Consider the following 21796-nt stretch of genomic DNA (forward strand, 5'->3'; position numbering starts at 1 on the left):
TTATGATCACAGACTCTCTGGCTGGAGCTCTTTAGATTCAAATAATGATGGAGTGTTGAGAGACACCAGCTCATTGAAACACCAACTGTTCCATAATGCAAAAAAAGAAAAAAATGTTTTTGCTGTTTATAGAAAACTTGAAATACATATTTTCCATATATGAAGGCCTGCCAATCCTCCTTTGAACAAGACATTTTCATTTTCAGGGTTAAACTGGTAACTCATTTGCCTAATTCATACATAAAGCTTGCCTTCTATAGACAGGTAGATGATTTCTATAATCCTATTGTAATGAATGCACACACGTAGAAGAAGATCCATTTGCAGAGGTTTTATTTTAGCAACCAAATTAGTACATGCAGTAAGACAGGTAAGCGTGGTCGGGTCGGTCTGGGGTCGTAGACGGGGTATCGTTCAGGAGGTGTCCGAGGGTCAGGCAGAAGACGAGGTCTAGGAAGCAAGCAGGAGTCAATAACCAGGAACGCCCACAGGATGAAGAAATGCTTGGTACGCCACATAGGCGCAATACTTCGCGACTAGTATATGGGAAGGAGGAGCTTATGAAGGGGTTGGTAATGAGGGGAATAAGAATCAGGTATGTGCTAGAATATGGTGAGTCAGATCGTGGGTGTATGCACGAGTGGGCATGGCTGTGCGGGGCTGAGAGCTGTTCCTGGGGTTCGTAACACCTACTGGGTCCTTTTGCTTTATTTCTTAAATGGTTCCAACCAACTAAGGCAATATTTCTGCAGTGCAGAACTGCTAATAGCCACATTTCTTATTATCGTATTATATAAAAACCCGGCGGTCCCGGGTTTGTCTCTCTTCCTCTACGTCTCTACGATTCCCTGCGTGCCGCACTCAGATAGTGCATGTGAGGCTCTAAGTCATCTGCAGACTGACCGGCGCAGCCACGAGCTCTGCTCTGCGAAGCGCGGCACGGCCTCCGTGCCGCTTTCTACTCCGGATAAATTAGATACGAGTCCGGCTCATGCATTAGCTCACCCCAAGACTCCCGCAGCACCCAAGCTCTTTTGTAGGTCTTGTCAGCACTTATGTCTTTTGCCTTTTTTGATTCATTTATTACATATCAGTCATTTCAGCTTTGCTCGGAACCTGAAGGGAATGTGAAGAAATGTGTTGTGGACAATATGTCTTATCAAGCGCTATGAACGTTCCGTCATATTGCTCCTTTAGCATAATTAACATATCTTCTAATTCTCCCGATCAAGCTGCCCTCACTTGTTTGCTTTTAATCTTCCCCTCTTATCACTGCTTTCTCTTGTGTTAGCTGTAATCTCACTCCCAAATCTCCTGGCCAGGATTAGCAACTTTCGGGAGGCTACGAGCAGATTAGCTTTATTTCATCTCTCCTCCATTGGCATCCGCACAGACACTGTATCGATTTCCATTTCATGGGGCTGAGATGTTCTGCAAAGTGATAACGGCCAATAATGGCTTGGAATTTTCAATATGCCAAAAGCAAAAGTGGACAGGTGGGTAGAAGGTTAAGGTGTATGGTCTCAGTAAATCTGATTACTGTGGGATCAACCTGAATACTGTGGGATAAATCTGATTACTGTGAGGTAAACCTGAATACTGTAGGGTAACTCTGCTTACTGTGGGGTAAACCTGCAAAGTGTGGGGTGAACCTGATTACTGAGAGGTAAATCTGATTACTCTGGGGTAAAGCTGAATACTGTTAGCTAAACCTAATTACTGTCAGGTAAACTTAATTGCTGCTTGCTGTTTCATTATTGGCTACTGTATCACTCTCTTCTCTGATGAAGTGAAGGTTCTCGTGTTTGGCACGCAAATCCTCTTTGTGCTTTTTACTCACTAAGCGATCTTTCCCCATCTCAGAGTTTCCATCACCTTGTCAACTGCCACCCCTTCTTTCTCTCCCACTCCCTGACAGCACAAAAAAACCCCAGAAACACTGTGGCACGGTACAGTAAATCAGCATTGCAGGTGCCTGAGGATTGTTCTGGAACATGTTCAGTCGCATGCAAATCAAAGTTAACAGTCAACAGTTCTGGAGAGTTACCGAGGTAACCCTAAAGACCTCAGCTTGCTAATTAGCCGATGGGCTCAGTCAGGTGTGGAGGAGCAGAAACGAAAAAGTGAAAAGGCAATGTTTCTGAAGACTGGAGAGCAGAGACAATTTCAACCTATAGTGCACGGAAATAGACACCTCCAAGCATACATGTTTTATATGACACATTTACAATGTATAATATAAATACCATCTTATATAAGACACTTACTATGTATAACATAAAGAATATGACTGTGCTTGGAGGTGTTTAATATCGAACTCTGATAGATTCACATCTCTGCCTTTTTGCTACCTCTCTCACGTCCCTCCTCGCGTTCTCTCTATCTGTCACTCTTGTTTTCCTTCGACGCTGCTCTTCAGTTCATTCCTCGTTCGCCGTCCTTTTCCCTCCTGTGCCGCGGGCTAAATGGCAGCGACTCCACCGCGCCGTCGTCGTCTAAAACGTTGCGCTGCGTGAGGAGGAGGAGGAGAGTCAGTTTTCTGTGGAGCGTGAAATTCCTCCCTCTCTCTCCTGCTGTTCTTCTCTCTCCCTCCCTGACTGGATGCCCACTAACTAGAGCATCGCTCAGATGAAGGCTGCTCTACCGAGGGAGGCTTATGACGAGGTATCCCAGTGTGCACCGCTGCAGACTGGCCTGTTTGTGCTGGACACGGGTCAGTGCAGATCAATGAGTCTGTATAATGGAGTTATTGAGTGAGCTGCCTTGTCAAGCCCCATGTCTCTGTCTCCAACTTCCCTCTACGTCTAATAACCAGCAGGGGAGAGCAGGGGCCCAGGGGCTCTAGTGCAGGGGAGAAAGGGGGCCCAGGGGCTCTAGTGCAGGGGAGAGTGGGGGCTCAGGGGCTCTAGAGCAGGGGAGAGCGGGGGCCCAGGGGCGCTAGTGCAGGGGAGAGCGGGGGCCCAGGGGCTCTAGTGCAGGGGAGAAAGGGGGCCCAGGGGCTCTAGTGCAGGGGAGAGCGGGGGCCCAGGGGCTCTAGTGCAGGGGAGAGCGGGGGCCCAGGGGCTCCAGTGCAGGGGAGAGCGGGGGCCCAGGGGCTCCAGTGCAGAGGAGAGAGGGGGCCCAGGGGTTCTAGAGCAGGGGAGAGCGGGGGCCCAGGGGTGCTAGTGCAGGGGAGAGCGGGGGCCCAGGGGCTCTAGTGCAGGGGAGAGCGGGGGCCCAGGGGCTCTAGAGCAGGGGAGAGCGGGGGCCCAGGGGCTCTAGTGCAGGGGAGAGCGGGGGCCCAGGGGCTCTAGAGGCGATCCAGTGAAGGTCATAACACTGCCACTCAGCTCTGCATGCACATAAATTGTATTATTGGCAGGATATGTGTTCTTAATGGTGTGGTTCAATGTAACCTATTAAACTACAGAGTATATCAAAGTTGTAGACAACTCTAGCTACTTCCGTTGAGTTGGTCATAGATTTACATTTACATTTATGGCATTTAGCTGACGCTTTTATCCAAAACAGCTTACAATCATGGCTGACTACAACTTGAGCAATTGACTGTTAAGGGCCTTGCTCAGGGGCCCGACAGTGGCGACTTGGACTGGCAACCCTTTGCTTACTAGTTGATTCCATTAACCACTGAGCTACCACTGCCCATAGAGAGAGTGAAAGAGAGGAGGGAGGCTTCATGTTGAATAGACTTGGAAGCTGCCCAAGGCTGTCGTTAGTTAACTCTGCAGCAGTGATCTGGCTGAACTGCTGCTGAAGGTTCTTTTTGGTACAGTGTTTTTTGTTTTTCTTAATAACCATTAAAGGTGAAAATGTTCATTTTCTAGCCTAATTCTGCTGTAATTAGTAACATTTTTACCGGTAATCATGAATGCTGAATATTCATGCAGCATTTACACAGTAAAGACTTATTTACAAGGAAACGGGAACTGTGTTGGTGTTGTTGCAAAAGCTCAAATAGCTTTTAACTAATTAGACTGACTGGTGGTTATGAGAATGTGTGTGTGTGTGTGTGTGTGTGTGTGTGTGTGTGTGTGTGTGTGTGTGTGTGTGTGTGTGTGTGGTACTCTCATTATCTTTATGCCTCACCTTTATCTTGGTGAAAAAGAATAAGACTAACAAGGAAACATCAGCTTTCAAATATAAAAATGAAAACTGACATTTTCTCGATGAAGATTCTAAATGTATACCATTGTCATCATAGTCACTTGTCATCACTGAAGAAATGGCAGGAATATAATTTGATGCATAATTAACTGTATTATGGGTATTATTGTCAAAGTTCACTGGGTAGATATAAATAAGTAGATATTTGTGAGCGAAACATTGATTTATTTCTCTTATCTCGCCTTACTCCATAATTCCTGTCTGCAGTCCAAGCCAGAGAGAAGTGTTAATACAATAGACAGGGTGTCTCTGTACAATATCACATAACCCTTTCTCATTTGTGTGATATACACCCCTTCACTTTCTGCCATTTGCTTCTCATACTTCTAAATCCTGCCTGGGTCCAGACTTTGAAATGCTGGACACAGGTGGTATCTTTATTCAGAGTTCATTTCTGCACAAGGCACATCTGAAGAAGGCTGCCAAGATGGCAGATCCCTAGTGAACAAGCTCACTGTCGACCAAGCCTCGCTCCCTTGGTCCTCGACGTTTGCCATGTAGCATCGTACATGTTTATTTATCACAGGCACAGACTCGTACAGTTCATAATGCAGGAATACTAAAGCACTATTGTATGTCACATTGCATAGCTTGGAATGAAAATGGTTAAAGGAAGGAGACATCCCGGGGAGAATAATGCCTGGTAACATGCACTCTGCCTGAGTTCGGCTGTGCCGTGAAAAAGGCTCATGACTCTGTGGTGTGCCTGCCAACGTCTTCAGATTAGGACTCACATTCCGCCCAAAGCAATCTCACACAGTGCTTATCGTGAGAGTAGACAACCCTGACTTCTGGAGCCCTGCATCTACCAACAACAGAATGTGAATGTGTTTGCTAACATTAGAAAATACAACAGTCATCTCCCTGCATGAGCTAAACACATTGCAGCCACTCTGTCCTGGTCACACGCTGCTTTCCTGTTCCCCAAGGCTAACAAAGATATCTTGCTTCTCTGCCTATAAAGGCCCCTAATATTATGGGATATCAGTCTAAGTGCTGGCTAATATCTCGTAGGAAAGGTCAAGGATGCTTTTATCAGTGGCTGCTGCACCAATGGAGGACGAAGCCTTGAGTTTTTGAGATATGATAAAGAAACTTCACCTCACACTAACCAGCTCCATCAAGGAAAAAATGACTTACTAGTATGTAGATTAGACTGGTCCTTTCTTGGTTAAACAATATGCGTGCGTGTATCTGTGCCTGTGTGTGTTTGTGTATGTATGCATGTGCGCGTGTGTGTGCGTGCGTGCATGCACGCTGGGCCCTCTGGATGTCTCTCCATCACATGTGAACCTCATGACAGCTTTAGAATGGTGGGAAAGGTCAGACTCATTCACCCCTTCAAATCAGCTGCTCATTAACATGCAATATGGAACCAAAGAGATGAATCTCTCTAGTCAATGGTGTGCTGGTCATCAAATCCTGTTCTTTGCTTAGAGCCGCCATCGTATGGAGCTTTTCTGGACTGAGAATGAATTATGATTATGCATCTCAGTTGTTTAGGTTGTGGTACATGTGAAAATCAAAGCGGCTATGCCAAATTCCTCATCACTACATGCAGTGTTGGATGCACTTATCAATATTTATCTTGGGTACACTGAATACACACTGAAAACCTTTGCACTTCATGTATGGATGGGAACTGTAAGAAAATTTTATTGATCTCTGGAGGTAGATTTGTAGCACCTGCCATGATTGAACTGACACACACAAAAAAGCACACATTTCCACATGCTTCTACATTCGATGCAATCCACAGCAGATACCACAGCCCTTTTGCAGGTCTTATTAATGTGTCTATCCTGCATGAATGAATGTGAAAATTCATTCTATCACCAAGAGGCTGAAAACTGAAATGGACTCACACCCCCACATCTTGAAAGCATTAAACAATCGAGTGACTCACCCTTTCGCTTCACCCTCAGTTTCATCCCAGCCCACATTAGTGGAGCAATAGCGTAATGTTTGGACTAATATCGCAGAAACAGACACTTTCCCTCAGGGCAACAGTGCTGCAGATAAAATCTTGTTCTCTGCCCGCCTTGTGTCACCTCACTGCTGTACAACCAGAGCGTTGTCTGGGCTGGTGGCCAGCGTGTGCTCCACCTGGGTTCTGTCCTGGCCATGGGGTTCATGTCAGAAGCCACTGGCCCTCTGTGCCTGAGCTTGGCTAGTGGGCTTTGGTTGAGCTGAGTTGTCTGGAGCAGAAGTGACTTTCAAGGTACAGCACCCAACCGATGCTGGTCTCTGTCCAGACGTGATTTGACTTCTGAAACGAACTGTTCTGGAAACAGATGAACTACCTCATTATTTACATAAAAATATAATGTGTAATAATAGCTCACCTTTACACATTTGTGAGCACTCATGCTGTGCTGATGTTACAAAGCACTTTATGAGGTAAAAAGCACTGATAGTTTAAAGCTACTGAATACAAGTTTATTTGCACTTCTTGTGTGAAATGTCTTATATGGTTACTGTTTCCTTTCTTGCCAATCACATAGAAAAAAAGGAGGATGAGAGAGAGAGAGAGAGAGATGGTGCTTAATGTTGTGTCTGCATGGTAATAATTCAGACATCGTGGATCATCAGCAGGAGGCTGAACTCTACCATTCATCTTCATTTTATGTCCAGTGTTTATCAGCATTAATAAACCAAAAGCCCTGAGGAGTTGGGCCTAAATCTAATATATGCATCCAGAACCAGGTATTTCAGAGAGGGAGATAGATGAAAGAGAGAGAGAGAGAGAGAGAGAGAGAGAGAGAGAGAGAGAGAGAGAGAGAGAGAGAGAGAGAGAGAGTGCGAGAAAGAGAGAAAGAGAGTGAGAGAGAGAGAGAGAAAGAGAAAAAGATAGTGAGACAGAGAGAGAAAGAGAGAGAGAGAGAGAGAGAGAGAGAGAGAGAGAGAGAGAGAAACACACAAAGCCTAATATAAATATGTTTTGCAGGAAATATCTTTTTTTGGGTTTTTTTTCCCAATTATCCAAGGGGATAATTTTGTCAGCAGAGGTTGACCAGGTAAGACTATATGAAGACCCCTTTTCCACTTACCCTTCCCTGGGTAGAGCTGTCAGTCGAATTATTGATAATCCATGTTCATCTGGGTGTTCTGAACACTCTCTCCTTCCCTGAGCCTGCTTCCTTTGTGTGTCCCGGCTGAAGTGGACAAAGCCTCTCACCTAGTCTGTGTGCACGCTGGTCAATACGAACAGAGCAACCTGCTGCCATACATCCACTACACGCCTGTTTAAGGCATTCATTGCCACCACCACCTGCCAACTTTATTCCCCTGCACTACAAACACGATTTTTTAAACTATTACGGTAATGCTCTACCCCACTCACAGGTACAGGAGTGGGGAATGGCTGTAGAATGGTTACCGGGTATGTTTTTGAAGCCTAAAAGCCCTCAGCATAACACTGTTCATGAACAAAGCGCGTCACTGGGTTTGTGCGTCATAACTGTGAGTGTTCAAATATCTTTTGGATGTCCTTCTCTAATTGTAGAGTTCGTTGATCCTTGGCTTTGTAGGATTGAAAATCGAACGTTTGCTGTGCGGTGGGCTTTAGCCTACTGCGTTTTACAGACTCATTACGGGGGGCATTCGGCTAATGAGAATGGACTGGCTATCCTGAACGAACCGGCACAGTCTCCTCGGTATCCAAACGCCACAGTTTACATGCAGACTGCGTAATTATCGCGCATTTTGATAGGGAGCATTTCGTGCATTTTATAAGTATGTTCGCGCATGTTTGGAGTGTGAGGAGTCGATATATTCGGAAAGACGCAACGCTGAGAGTTTCGTGACTTGGGCTAGCTGCAGCTATTTCCAGCACAAGAGCCGCGACAATAATAATCGTCTCATGCAAAGAGGAAAGCAAATCCATCTTTCCAAATGTCCAACGACTGTCAGGCGTGAATATTCTTCTGTGTAATTCAGGGTCGTAATCTTTTGCCAGTCTAATTTTAAAATAAACGTGATTCAGTTTCCGCAATAAAAAAAAATAATGGCTGCAGTGTCTGGTTCGAAGTTTAATGCATCACTAAACCAATTCATTCACTGATTTTGACTTAACGGCACTTTCTGTTTCTGCACTGATCATTATTTTACGACTATTGTTTTAACCTTGATTCTGTTTTCCTGTCCATCTTTTAATACAATTATCTTAACTTTGATTTGCTATCAAATGAAAAGGGTAGAGGAGTATAACACAATTATCTTAACTTTGATTTGCTATCAAATGAAAAGGGTAGAGGAGTATGCGAAGGAGAATGGCACGCACGTCTAACGAGGTGTCTGTCGCTGTGACAGGACCAGAGTGCTGGGAAGGCGTCAGATATATTAACGTGGAGTGACAATCACCAGGGCCGTCGGATCAGAGTTTAGTACTCACTGGAGCGCACATTTACTTCTCTCTCTCTCTCTCTCTCTCTCTCTCTCTCTCTCTCTCTCTCTCTCACACACACACACACGCACGCACGAAGATGCATTCACTTAGAAAAGGATGAAACTCAAAAATAGTGCAGCTAACAATAAAACACTGAACCAATTCTATAGACAGTGGGTAGCCAACTCAGAAATAATGCTGTTCGGTTTCATCCGTGTGTGTTCTTAACACTTGGGCTGGGGAAGTCTAAACAATACCTCACGGAGTCTCATCACTGAGAATGACTGTAGTAGGGCTATCTAATGTCCAGTGATGACATGTCCAGGCAGCAGAGTCTCTTGCAGTCTTCAAACGCAAACTGATGTTGTGGAATATGTAAATGACCACTGAACCTGCTCCTGTGTTGACTAACTGAAACTCTAGCATTTATTGTAGGGTGTTGTTTATTCCACTCATTGTTGTCTGTTATAGAGCTTATGTATTTTGCACTTCTAGTCATCAGCAGTGATCCCTGTATTTCTACAGTGTTCTAGTTCATTGGTATCTTGGACTATAACCTACTGTACTGGCTAGGATGTATTCTATGAGTAAATGACACAGCACTTTTGTAAATCGCTCTGGATAAGAGCGTCTGCTTAATGCCATGAATGTAAAAAACATGACTGAAAATAGCCTTGTTCAAAGCACAATATTTACAACATGTATTAAGCATATGACTGACTCAGTCAGTCTTGGGTACACATTGTTATATGGCTTCTCTGACTGACCAGCAGCTGGACTGACTGCCTTATTAAACTCACCTACTGAAGCCGAGTTCAGCTATGTGACTTTTGGTCTTTACACCTTTAGACTGATAAGGTACGTTAAAAACTGGTGTGGTTGTGTGATACAATGTGGCGACAGATCGCTTCAGGAAGAAATGCTATTTAAGGCCGAGAGGACCGCACGCACCCCCAGACACCAGTATGAATTATCACACGCAACCTGTTTTTAGCATAAACAGAGGTGACTTGTTCATTGTTTACTATTTCATCGCTGTGACAGAAGACTATACTGCAAAGGCAGATGGATGTATCGATGGTTATTGGTATTATGAATGTCACACACAGTTATGCTTGAGCAGTGGACTTCATAAAAGAACAGGCATCATCGCTTGGTTAAAACTTCTCCCAGCATGGCCCTAAACCCCTCCCGCTGCATGGGCTTCCAGTGCTAGCTAGCTTTAACTTTAATTGGGTCTGGGAATAACTCCTTTTCCAGACGCAGGTGGGTGCTGCTTGCTCGTTGTGATGCTCAGCAGACACCGGCATTTGTACCTGAGGATTTCTGAAGCTATTTCTATCAGGCAAAGTAATCCTTGCACTTCACTAAAATACCACCGTGGAGCTGTGTAATTTCCCCTTTGGGGAATGTTAAGAGAGGTTTGATAAAACAATCTCACAGTATGCCTTCCACCAGAAAAAGTCCATACCCAGTGTAACTTTCAGGAAGGTCCAGGTCAAGTGTAGTCCTCAACTTTTGTTCCATAATGTTCATTTTTGCTTGTAAGTGTTGTAGCACACCTTCAGAATAATAATTACAAAAAAACATGTATTGAGAGATCCATGAGTGGTCATGCTCCCCTCTGGCCCACCTTCTCAGGACTCCAATTCCCAGAATGCATTGGAACACCCTCTGAGGTCACCATCTCCAGAGCTGATTCCACACTTGCTCTTATTTAAGTAAAAGTTTCTCTAGAACATCTCTGTGTAAGGTATTGGCCTGCCAAACATGCATACTAAGCGCTTTTTCTGGCTAGACTTTGTCTTGTTTAGAACCATAACTTTCACTTCATCTCTCAATTTTTGCCCCTATGTACCTTTACTTATGATTGCATATATTCGTATTGACCTTGAACTGTTTGTTTCTTTTCCAGAATTCCCTGTATGCTTGTGTCTTGTTTATCTTGGTGAGTACCTTCGTTTGGATTATTATTATGAGTGCGATTAAAGTAATTTGTTCTCATTTCATCCAGTTATTCTGAAACCACATCAGCCATGAAGAGCGCATGCACATCTTAGCAAATATGTTTAAGTATCTTCGCCATTTTATCTCCCACACAGAAAACCATTACATAAAGAGAGTAGGAGAAGCTTGACTGGATGCTCCAGCTGTAAGAGAGGGAGTTTCATGGCTTTCCTTCTTCTTGTTAGTCTTCCTGAAAGTAGACAATAAAAGCCTAGTTTTCCTTAAAGCACAGTAAAAGCCCAGTCTTCCTGAAAGCACATCGACTTTATTCAGTGCGAAGACGGATCGACAGCTTTACCGGATTCAATTTAGAGTTTTTGTTTTTTTCTTTTTTGTAGTCAGAGAAGAGGAATGCTGGTCTGAGCCAGTGTGAGACTCGTCTCCGTGGCTACTCGGAGCACTGTTCAGAGCGCCTTCAGCTTGAGGAAAGGCCTGGTGGTGCTGTGGTAGGAGTATGTGTGGATGACCTTGTCTTTTTCTGATATGAACGGGACAGACTCCCAGCATGTCTGGTCTGCTGATTTACAGAGTGTGTGGAGTAGTCTCGGATATATGGGGTTTGCAAAATGGCACCAGGAGACATCACTATAATCCCTCACTCAGGTACTTACACCGGTTGCATAACACCTACAGTAACAGCATCGGACATCTGTACATGTGAACACTGTTGTTTTTACATGTAGCCAAATAATGTGGGTGTCCAGAAATACTGTGTATATAACATGGGCAAAATCACTGACATTTCCACTCACTCCAATGTGTAAGAAAGAGAAAATAAACTAAAACTCTTTTTGAAAAACACAACATGAGAATATTAAAATGCCAGCTGTTCAATACCATTTGAGGGGAAAGATGGACGAATGTCTCTGTGAGTCTGACGCAAAGCCCTTGGTGTTTTATTTCATTTGTTTATACAGGTTAAAGGGACCAAAACTTCATTATCCTCAAAGGCCCCAAGTACAGCATAAACACATCTACAGTTTACATATAAAAACAGAAAGAAAGCAAAAATCCAAGCAGTATAAATCACCATAGAATTAAATACAAAACAAACTATAACACGTACTGATTCCTGTAGTGAACTAGCCAACTGGCAATAGAAAACATTTTTTCATCCATTTTGCTGGAGGAACCGGCCAGCCTGGCGAGTCCTGTGTGTATACTGTTTTTACTGAACTGCATATGCAACAGTAGTGTCAGTGTCACAGGTGTAATGTGGGCTGGATGTGGACAACTGAGAGTGGCGTCAAGCATAACAGGAGAAGGGATAGGCACATGGAAAGGTTAAGGAAGGATGACGAGTGTCAAAGAAAAAAAACCTGACCTGACTGACTGACACGTGAGGAGAAGATTCAAATGCAAAACAGATAGCTATTAATAAGCAGAATAGTGGGGGAGTAGGACTCATGATAACAGATGGTGCCCATCTTTAATAGATTCTTTTGCAATGCTAACATCAACTAATTCTGCCTTGGTCAAGATTGTTGGTTCCAACTCTTGCTACCATCTGCGCTACACATGTTCAGCATGTTCTAATTTGTACATTGATGTATAATGTCATATTTAGAAGCTGACCAATACTGTAATAATAATAGTAATAATAATAATAATGACAACCCTTTGCTTACACAATAAACATAGCTGACAAACTCTGAATAGTTTTTCAAGAAGTTGCTTCTAGTGTGGTTAATTATTTAAATATGCAAAATCTTCTGAATTTTCCAAATATTGATTTTTCCCCCCCTCAGATTATATATCTTTTTCCATTGGAATTTGTTAAGGATATCATTAAACATTTGAAATGGCCACATACCACCCTTTTTGGACTAAATTAGCTCTAAAGTGCAATGACTCAACTGGCAACCCCACTGAAGGATACCTAAACCACTGAAACCGTTTCCAAAAGTAACATACATCATCTATGCATACCATCATCCATCATGTACCAAAATGAAAATGAAAAGCCTGTTTAATATTGCATATTGTTAATAAATGCAGATGTGTGGCTTAACATACAGCTTGCAAGTAGTCTAGCGAATACCAGATTGATGTGATATTTTTCTGTCTAAAGGTCACCTATGTTCCACTGTTTCTACATTTAATTCACATGTCATACATGGAACATTCGGTTAGTTTACAGCCTGTAAAGAGACAAAAGGCCTTTTATAAAGCAGCAGTGCCTTTACCCCCAAACACAATCATTTACAAGTCCTTTAGTTAAAAAAAACACTAAAAACATAACTATTATAAATCACTATAACCAAATATCCTACAACTATTTTAAAAATTTTGTTACATAACTAAGAGTTGTTTAATTCCTTCATTTGACATAAAAAACATTACTCTCCAATTGGGAGTCAAATGTTTCTTAGGGTAACAAGTGAGTGCAGACACCACACCAAATTGTCCTTAATTACTCTCAGGCACTTCATCTTAGGTTATTTTTAAATATTTTTATATTTAAATAAATATGCAAATATTTATAAATGTCTCCTGCTCACAGTTTACCCTCTATACTCTTGAATGATACAAACAGCACGCATATCACGTGGGCCGGGTCCAGTATGGACATCATCAGAAAAATAAGAGTGGTACAGAAATCTAGACTCTCGTTAACAACAAGGATGGAGGAAGTACAGGCAGTAAGAGTAAGTAAAAGAGATTAGTGTAATACAAAAGATAAAAGCAGGAGATTGTAGCAGTAACTGTTTTTGCAGATTAGCACGTAGCAGGAGAGGGAGATTATGGCTTTAAATCAGCTACTTGGCCCTGGACGTCAGCTGCTTGGCATTATATAAGTGGAAAGCAGCTAACAGTCAGACGTTGTAGCATGCCGTGAAGACTATGAGAAGTGACTGAAAGGTTTCCTCTGCTGCTCTAGCAAATTCCAAAAGGATTTTCATTCATTCTAATGTCTCCAGGTAGGAAAATGGCCTGCCCTCCATGCGTGCGGACCCCTCGTGTCTGCGGTGAGGCATGCTCTCTACCCAGCAGGCACCAGGCCTGATGAGGACAGCCCTCCCCCATTTATATCATGCCATCACTACTCAAAGTATCATCTTTTTTCATATGAGCAAAAGAAGACCCCCCCCCCCCCCCCCCCCCAAAAAAAAAAATGTATATGACGGCAGCATTGCATGGTGGGTAAAATGAGAACCTTTTCACTCTCTTCAGTTAAACTTTGTGTATTTGAGTTTTTTTCCCCCGCTTTTTTGCTAGAGGTTGTTTAGAGTTGTACCGTATTTAAAAACTAAAACAACTAGGCCGATGGGATGCGCCTCTGTACAAAAAAGGCAAGAGGCGGTGGGGGTGGAAAGGTTCCACATCCCTGAGAGGCAGGGCCACGATCTCCACGACCTGGGCCCCTCACAGCACGCCATACTCCTGCAGAGACTTGATGAGCACTGTGTCCTTCACGTCGCTGAACACATTGCGGATGTTGTTGGTGTCAGTGGCACACGTGAAGTGCGAGTAAATGCTCTTGCTCTCCTTCTTCTCGTGGCTCACGGCCTGCTCCTTGTACAGCTCGCGGATGTAGTCCTTGGCCGCATCCGCGTCACGCTTCTTCCCTGCAGGGCACGGCAAATAAGAGGCAGGAGTCAGCATGGAGGAAGGAAAGAGTTGCAGAGAAAGCGAGGTGGGGAGGAAGTAAGATCATGTACGATACGACTCGGTGCTGTTGGCTGAACCGCTCCTGTGCTAACGCAGTACACGGCACCAGTGCCAGTTACCCCAAAACCTACGGGTCATTTTCAGAACAAGCCTGTCTTTTGGGTTTATAGCCAATGTCTTCAACAGAGCTGGTCAGTTTTAACAAGCACCACAGTGCAACAGTGCCCACCATCTAAGGGGCAGAACCGAAACCCTTCACGCAGTTCCAGGTGCAAAAACTGCCTGACTGCAATCCTGCCTGTTTCTCCCATGCAAAGAGCTGAGCATTTCATGGTTGCCATGGGCAACACAACAGGGGGGGGAAATGAGAAAGTGGTGGTTTGGAGATATAGAGATCTAACGAGAAGCGCATCCGTCCAGCTTTGTCCAGGCATCCCATATCAGCTTAAAACAGGATGGACTTTTCAATTTCCCATCAGGCGCATGTAACTGAAGCTGAGGTTCGGTCCGCCCTGCGTTCCGTACCTCGGAAGCCGGTGAAGTAGGACTGCAGGTCCGACGTCTTGATCTTTTCGGCCAAGATGTCCATCTTGTTGAGGAAGAGGATAATGGAGGCATTGGCGAACCATGGCGAGTGGATGGTGGTGTGGAACAGCGTGAGGCTTTCGTGCATACGGTTCTGTGGGGCCAGCAGGTTGCCAGTGCCGGGGCCATTCATTCACCGCCAAGAGATAAAGACACTTTATTAATGCAAAGCAGGACATGGGCAAGTCAGAGGAACCGGGATGCTTTGAGAAAAAAGAAGCATGTCAAGAGAGAAAGAAAAAATGAAAAGGTGAGAGAGAGAGAGAGAGAGAGAGAGAGAGAGAGAAAGAGAGAGAGAGAGAGAGAGAGAGAGAGAGAGAGAGAGAGAGAGAGAGAGAGAGAGAGAGACTGTATAAGGTGTGAGGTAAACAAACTCTTCCCACTTACATCTTTGTTGTTCTCCTCCAGGACCTGGTCATACTCGCTGAGTGACGCAAGGAAGATGAGCGATGTCACGTTCTCAAAGCAGTGGATCCACTTCCGTCTCTCTGACTTCTGCCCCCCTACATCCACAATCCTATGGCAGTAAGGAAAACGTGTATTTTAGATGAGACAAAGAGGGTGAGAGAGAGAGAGAGAGAGAGAGAGAGAAACAGAGAAACAGACACACAGAGAGAGAGAAACAGAAACAGAAACAGACAGAGAGAGAGAGAAACACAGAGAGAGAGAGAGAGAGAGAGAGAGAGAGAGAGAGAGAGAGAGAGAGATGAACACATCGTCTATGGGTTCTACTCAAGAACCACTCATAAGCCAACAGCTACTCAGAATGCACACTAAATGCTTTGGCATTAACAGAACTTGCAGCCCCCAGCCTGTCAAACACCAGCTCTGCAAAGACACACAGCACACATACACAGACACCACACAAGGCATCGCACACTGATGATTTACGTTTGGAATTTATGCCACCCTGGTCTGTGTTATTTTCATTTCTCGTGGAATTGATTTGCTAAGTAATGGCCCTGTCTGATCATGTCATCCTTTTTGCGGAGAGGAAATGGGTCGGATAGGGACAGGGGACATTAATGTCTTGCGGCACAATGGCGTGTCCGAGAAATTCTAATGCCACCATGAAAAATGACAATAAATCGAGTGTGGTGAGAAAACAAGTGAGCAACGTTGACACCGTGGCTCTTCGTGATGTGGTCCGCGTCCCCGTAGCGCAGGTCACGTCAGTGCAGTCCCCGTCCTGCAGCCATGCCCGGGGGTCAGAAATCATCTTTCGGTCGGCTTATTACTGTACCTGAGTGTGATCTTCTCCACTACAAAAGAGTAGTCATTGATCCCAGTGGTCGGAAAACGGACCCGTAACACGTCCTGGGCTGTGGGGATGTAGTTTGGAGCTGCTATTCGGTCCAGGTTGGTCATGAAACTAGAAAGGGATTGTTATTTGGAAGCTTAGTCACATGGCAGTAATCATGCAGTAATGTGCATTAGACTGTGCATGGGGGCATTATGTGGTTACCTGTATACGACACAAGAACGTTAGGTCTCAGAGGCATGCAAACAGAGACAGTTAATTAGATTGGGGAACACATGGAAGTTGTATTCTTTGAAGATGTGTACATTGTGTTATAGCGATAGTGCTGGTTTAGCCTCTGCCTTAATTAAATGTTGTCCTAGATTTGTTTGTGTTTCTTATCATGAAAGTGTTCTGAGAACTGAGTGCATAGAAAGAGATGATGGTGTGTGTGTGTGTGTGTGTGTGTGTGTGCAGGTTTAGGAACGAGCGAATGAGACACCGTGAGAGAAGGAGGAAGTCGTTGACGGGGGAGGAGCTGAAAGCTAACAGCAAAAAAGGCTTCACTCCTTTACGGGAAATTTGACAATAATCAGCGACGTGAGGCTTAGTTAACGGAAACGTACATGTATCTTTTGATCTTACGCACCATTGTTAATAGTAAGACGAGAATTCAGCGCTGGGAACAACTTACTGGCATTTGCCACGAAGGCAACAAAGTATTTGAGCATGCATTTGCGGTATTCCCAAGACCCTGCAGACTTCATTTCAAAGCTCAGATATGTGGCGCCACCTGGTGGCTATATCTAGATCTGCATTAACTGCATCACAAAGCATTGGACAAACCATCTTAAGCAAGCGTGTATCTGACAAAAACCATGCTATATTGTAGCATTCATTTTTAAAAGATACAAACTGCAATGTTTCTCAACCTTTCTAATGATCATTCCCTATAATATCTACATACATAGATAAAGAATCCTTTTATGTAAGTTATCCATAGCTCATATTAGCTTGGGCCAGCCAGTAAAACCACTGTAATACCACTGTAGGAGAACGCTGCCATTGACTCTGGTACACTGAACTGGAACTAAGCTCGGCAGAACTCACTATTCTGTGGAGTCCAGCAGCTGGTACTCTCGCCGGCGACTGTAGCAGACCTTGAGGCCAGAGTCTGCCCAGAGGCGCTGAATTGCTTCCACATAGGGCCGTTCCAGCCGCATCACCTGATGGATGTCTACATCTTGAACTCGCCGCGCATACATCTACAGATATTGAGAAAGGGAGAGTCGGGGGGGGGGGGGGGGGGGGGGGGGGGCAGAATCCAGGAATAAAGAATGTGTACGAGCACAATACACTCCAAGCTAACACGTTGCATCAAGACTCCCTTTACCAATATTATTTACATCAATCAAGCATCATCTTCAGCAATAACACACTATACGTGATGTCATGCAAGTAAGTAACATCTGTATTCAGTGCTGAACGTGGGCAAACGTACGATGACGATGACTGGGACACTGTTAAAAGCAGGCAGTGTTGCTAAATTTTAGAAGCTTACTTGGTGATGAGGGAAGAACACATGGTGAAAAGCCAAACATTTTCACGACTAGGTTAACTTCATGGTTTATGATGTCGAGGTTGCTAATCGTAACCAGTGCTGGAACGGATGCTAGTGTTGGCTAGTAGAACCACATGGAAAGTGAAACCCACATATTCTTCACTCTTCGCCTTCTTCACAAACATCATTCTGTAAGGAATTCTTTCAATAGCACTGACAGCTCTCATATGCCACCTGAATGACATATTTGTGAGTTTTAGTGGCAATATGAAAATGTCCTTTGAGTCGGACCAACTCTGGGCTTTGTAATGCAACTGCAAAGTAATCCTGATGTGTTTGGAGCCAGACATAAAGGCTGACACGGATAATCTGCTTGCAGAAATGCAATTGCACTTTTCTATTGTATTGTATGTTTTTATTGTATTGTATACTTGCTGTATACGTGTTAGAAAATGTTAGAAAATGTGTTACGAAGTCTCTCACATTTGAAGATGAAAGTTTTGGTGTGATGAGGTCAGACTAAATAGCCCATGGATCCCGTATTCACATGAACATGAGCTAAAATGGATGAACAACATGACGCAAAAATGCTGATTTAATTGGTAAGAGATGCAGGGCCCTGATGCTCTGACCTCATTCTGCTGGGTGGCATAAGGGATCTTGAGGGTAGACATGGCGGCTGTCATGGCCTTAATTGCTGTGAAGATGTTCTGGAAAACCAGTTTGTCAAAGGCACGCCTGTCATCCTCGGAGTAGCCCTTCCCATGGATGATTCTCATCTGTTTGATAAAAGTGGTTTTCCCGCTTTCTCCTGTGCCTGCCAGAGTGGAAAAAACAGACATTAAACACGAATAAAGAACTCCAATATTAATAAGTCATGTACTGGTAAAACAATAAATAAATAAACAGTAAACAGCACATGCAGGATGTTTCAGCATTGCTACCCATACACAATATACAGTGGAATGTAAACTATCCTGCTATGAACGAGGCGGCGAAACAGAGCACTTTAATCACAGGCAGGTAGACCAAGAAAGACTGACACTGGGCGTGTTGCATAGGGGCAGATTTGAATCGCGAATCTGATGTGTTTGAACTCATATGCTCCCACTTGCTTTGCTTTATACACACAGAAGGGCTAGTATAGCTCCGTTTTGCTTGTTTTCCGTCCATTGTTTGGTAGGGATACTCCTATTAATGCAAACAAGCTGTAACATATTATTAGGAAGTCATAGCTGTGAAAGCCATCCCTACTTTAATCACTGTTTCCCAAAGAGCAAATATTTGCTAATGAAATCAGCCAGCAACCTCTGTTATATCAATCTGGGAACAGGGACATGGTTGTAGAGAGGGAGGCTTACAGAAACGGACGACAATCCTCGCCTTTCAGCAAAAAGGGCAGCCTGTATCACAGCATTAAATTAGCTGCAACATGTCACTTGCTGACTGTGGTATGCTCTGATCTTAACAGTTTCATGATCAACTGACTGTTAATGACAGGAACAGTGCATCTCTGAAGCAACCCACACCAACCGGGTGCATGAAAACAACGTTTTAAGAATGTACTTATTTCATTTATTTATTCTTTCCCCCTCTATAGTTATTTATATAATACTTAAATTAGCCTGTGTTTCCAATGTATATCAAGCTGTATTACTCGCACACTCGGCAGAAACCCACATAAGCTTAATTTAAGTGTGGCTACGCCAACACTGGATACTGGATACACTGATTAAGTAGCACTCACCCAGAAGGAGAACCTTGATTTCTCGGCGCTCTCTCTTCTTCTGATCGGCGAGGATTCGCTTGATTTCCTTGTCTACTGCGATTGATTTCCTTTCATCCTCCGTCAGACAGCAGGTGCAGGTTCGGTAGCACCATCCGCAGCAGCCTCCCATCTCCCTATTATAATAAGTCGGAACTTCTGTGGATTACTTAAATATCGGACGGGTTCGGGATACGACTGAGCAATTCTCGCGGCAAACCTTCGATCTGACACGTAGGTCTGTGACATGACATGTAGCCTAAATCGCAGTATTTGTTTGGAGTATCGTCGAGCCGAAGCTCAGTCTACATAAAGAATTCTGACGGTTATCTACAGTTTACTGGCTAAGCGAGCAGTGATTCCGTTGGGTGCCATTTTGCTGTTATGAGACAGACTTGATCAGAGGCACTGACACAGTTAGGCTATCAGTCTTGGACTCTCCCCAATAAGGAAATGCCACACTCCAAGCAGTAAATCAGTTATAGATTGATATAGGCAACACAGACTACAAGACAACATACTACCAAACGACTGGCCCAAGAGAAGGTGAAAATGTAAAACCACTTACCTTCATTCGTGTCGTACCTGTTCCGGAAGGTTAAATGATCTACGACTTTCAAAGAGAAATACGATCCATCTTTGCTTAGGTAAACTTAAGTTAAATAGACCGCAGCGTTACCTTTTCCTTAAAGTGCTCTTCGAAAACTAGACCTAATAGCAGTTGGGTTCAATCGCATTATTTTCGGTCACCTGTGTCATCCTGACCGCTGGTAACTTAACGAAAGACTATCTATACCACCGAATATGACGGGTATGCACCTCGCTGGCCGAGAGCGTTCCCATTGTATACCAGTGGAATGCGCCGTGAGTCAGCGGCACGCTACTGAAGGCTGGCCAGAGTTTGAGCCTCTACTGTCACAGTCGGTCGACGGTGATTTTTTTTTTTTTTGTCATTCCACTCAGTTTTTACAAAGTTGGTTCAGTGCTGGACGATTAATTAGTTCTAGTTTAACAATACGTTTAACTAAATAATTGGTTACATATTATTTTATCCGCATCTATATGCATTTCAATAAAGAACAGCTTTTATATCCAGGAATTCTCCCCCCCCCCCCCCCCCCCCCCAAAAAAAACAATTAAATAAAAATCTATAGGTTTAAAAGGAATATTTTCTCTATGTTGTTTGGGATGGCAAACTGTTGTCCTTGTAACAACAGACATGTACATAGGAGCACAGACTAATGACATTTAATTGGAGAACAATAGGTAACTGACAGTGTGGGTGACAAAAATGGATTACTGAGTTAATGAATACAGTATTATGTTTCTGTTTTGATTGGAAATAGGTTAGTTGTTAAGAAAAAGACCTATTTGTGCATCTAACATTGCTTATTGTGTGCACATGCACCGCTGCAGTACCAGCTTTTGCTGTCTATAAACTGATTTGTAGTTCGAGAATTGTAAACTGTAAGCAGTGCATTTATTCATTCATATTCTATGGATAAGCGTCTTTGCTTTTACCTTATAAGTGACAGAAATTCTTCTTTAAGTTAGAGAGAAGTCTATTTCCACTTGTGAGTTACATACTAATTCTATGGATTCACTCACAATGGTCATACTGTATATGCGCACATCAGGTCCTCTTTTTGAAAACTTTCTCTGGTATTTGACACTCCTGTTCCTCTTCCAGTTTTCTGGATGTCAATCTTTTGTCCCCACATGCAAAACCGGTTTATCAAGCCTTTCATGCTAGAGCTGAATAAAATCCCTCAGGGTCAAGCCAAAAACTCCAGCACTTTAAGTCCACCTGGACCACCGCAGGTCTTCATTCATGTCCAAAAGACTACACTCAACCCTAAAAGCCTGTGTGCATGTCAGAGAGAGAGAGAGAGAGAGAGAGAGAGAGAGAGAGAGAGAGAGAGAGAGAGAGAGAGAGAGAGAGAGAGAGAGAGAGAGAGAGAGAGAGAGAGCACTTAATACAATTGAAATATACAGTAACAAGGGTAATGGCTATTGAAATGCTAATTATCTTTAGAAGTTGGGTTAATTCATATAATTACATTTTAATTCCATATTGTTTCCAAATCCACTAATATGAAAATGAACTATGAAAAAAGTTAATAATAATTGGCCACAAAATCATAAAATTATAATTATTAAATCTATTCCTGCTCAAATTGGTAATACCTAATGACCCAATTTAAAGTTGCTAAACTACAATTCCACTGAATCCGTCAGCGGAGTTGTAGTTTGTAAATGTTTGCATGATTTATTATGTAATTTAACAACAGCAAAATTATCATTATTGCTGATGCTATTGTTACAGGGAATTACAGCCTTAAAGTTAATATTTCTAAATATTTTAAATATTCGCTTAAAGTTTGTAGCATCTTCCCCTGAATATTAAACACGTTTGACCCGGGTCACGTTTCGGGTCTTCCACGTTTGACGATTTAGGAACATTGAAAGAGAAAT

General features: G+C 43.4%; 1 protein-coding gene and 2 long non-coding RNA genes across 5 annotated transcripts; 1 reads left to right on the forward strand and 2 right to left on the reverse strand.

Annotated features, from left to right (window-relative positions):
• Positions 1-333: 333 nt before the first annotated feature.
• LOC118240830 (uncharacterized) lies at positions 334-7354 on the reverse strand. The gene is made up of 3 exons (XR_004775664.2): positions 7215-7354; positions 2352-2508; positions 334-450 (listed from the first exon to the last, which is right to left on the reverse strand). It is a non-coding gene; the product is annotated as an uncharacterized LOC118240830 (long non-coding RNA).
• A 118-nt stretch (positions 7355-7472) lies between these two features.
• Positions 7473-11569, forward strand: LOC113591270 (uncharacterized). 2 transcript variants are annotated; one of them, XR_004775662.2, is made up of 4 exons: positions 7473-7546; positions 10467-10499; positions 10897-11161; positions 11476-11569. It is a non-coding gene; the product is annotated as an uncharacterized LOC113591270 (long non-coding RNA). The 2 variants fall into 2 exon arrangements; XR_003412177.3 differs by lacking the exon at positions 7473-7546 and adding an exon at positions 7551-7626.
• Positions 11432-20216, reverse strand: LOC113591269 (guanine nucleotide-binding protein subunit alpha-14-like). Of its 2 annotated transcripts, XM_027031727.3 has the most exons (8): positions 19890-20216; positions 19304-19458; positions 18189-18373; positions 17106-17260; positions 15999-16127; positions 15143-15272; positions 14696-14849; positions 11432-14127 (listed from the first exon to the last, which is right to left on the reverse strand). In XM_027031727.3, exons 2-8 carry the CDS (start codon positions 19452-19454, stop codon positions 13925-13927), a joined length of 1107 nt encoding a protein of 368 aa, XP_026887528.3. In that variant the 5' UTR covers positions 19455-19458; positions 19890-20216; the 3' UTR covers positions 11432-13924. The 2 variants fall into 2 exon arrangements, with proteins under 2 accessions (XP_026887528.3, XP_026887527.3); XM_027031726.3 differs by lacking the exon at positions 19890-20216 and having other exon boundaries at positions 19304-19841.
• Between the last annotated feature and the right edge of the window lie 1580 nt (positions 20217-21796).

Source organism: Electrophorus electricus, chromosome 26 (assembly GCF_041902795.1).
Source record: "Electrophorus electricus isolate QZ-2024a chromosome 26, ASM4190279v1, whole genome shotgun sequence".
Classification (NCBI taxonomy): domain Eukaryota; kingdom Metazoa; phylum Chordata; class Actinopteri; order Gymnotiformes; family Gymnotidae; genus Electrophorus; species Electrophorus electricus.

Excerpts from the sequence above, each read along its gene's own strand:
- LOC113591269 (XM_027031727.3), bottom strand. The coding sequence starts at position 19,454 with ATGGGAGGCTGCTGCGGATGGTGCTACCGAACCTGCACCTGCTGTCTG. Across the intron at positions 18,374-19,303 it reads AATCAAGGTTCTCCTTCTGG|GCACAGGAGAAAGCGGGAAA; the intron begins GTGAGTGCTACT and ends CCACTCTGGCAG. Across the intron at positions 14,850-15,142 it reads TGGAGGAGAACAACAAAGAT|AACCGTATGCACGAAAGCCT; the intron begins GTAAGTGGGAAG and ends CTGGCCCCACAG.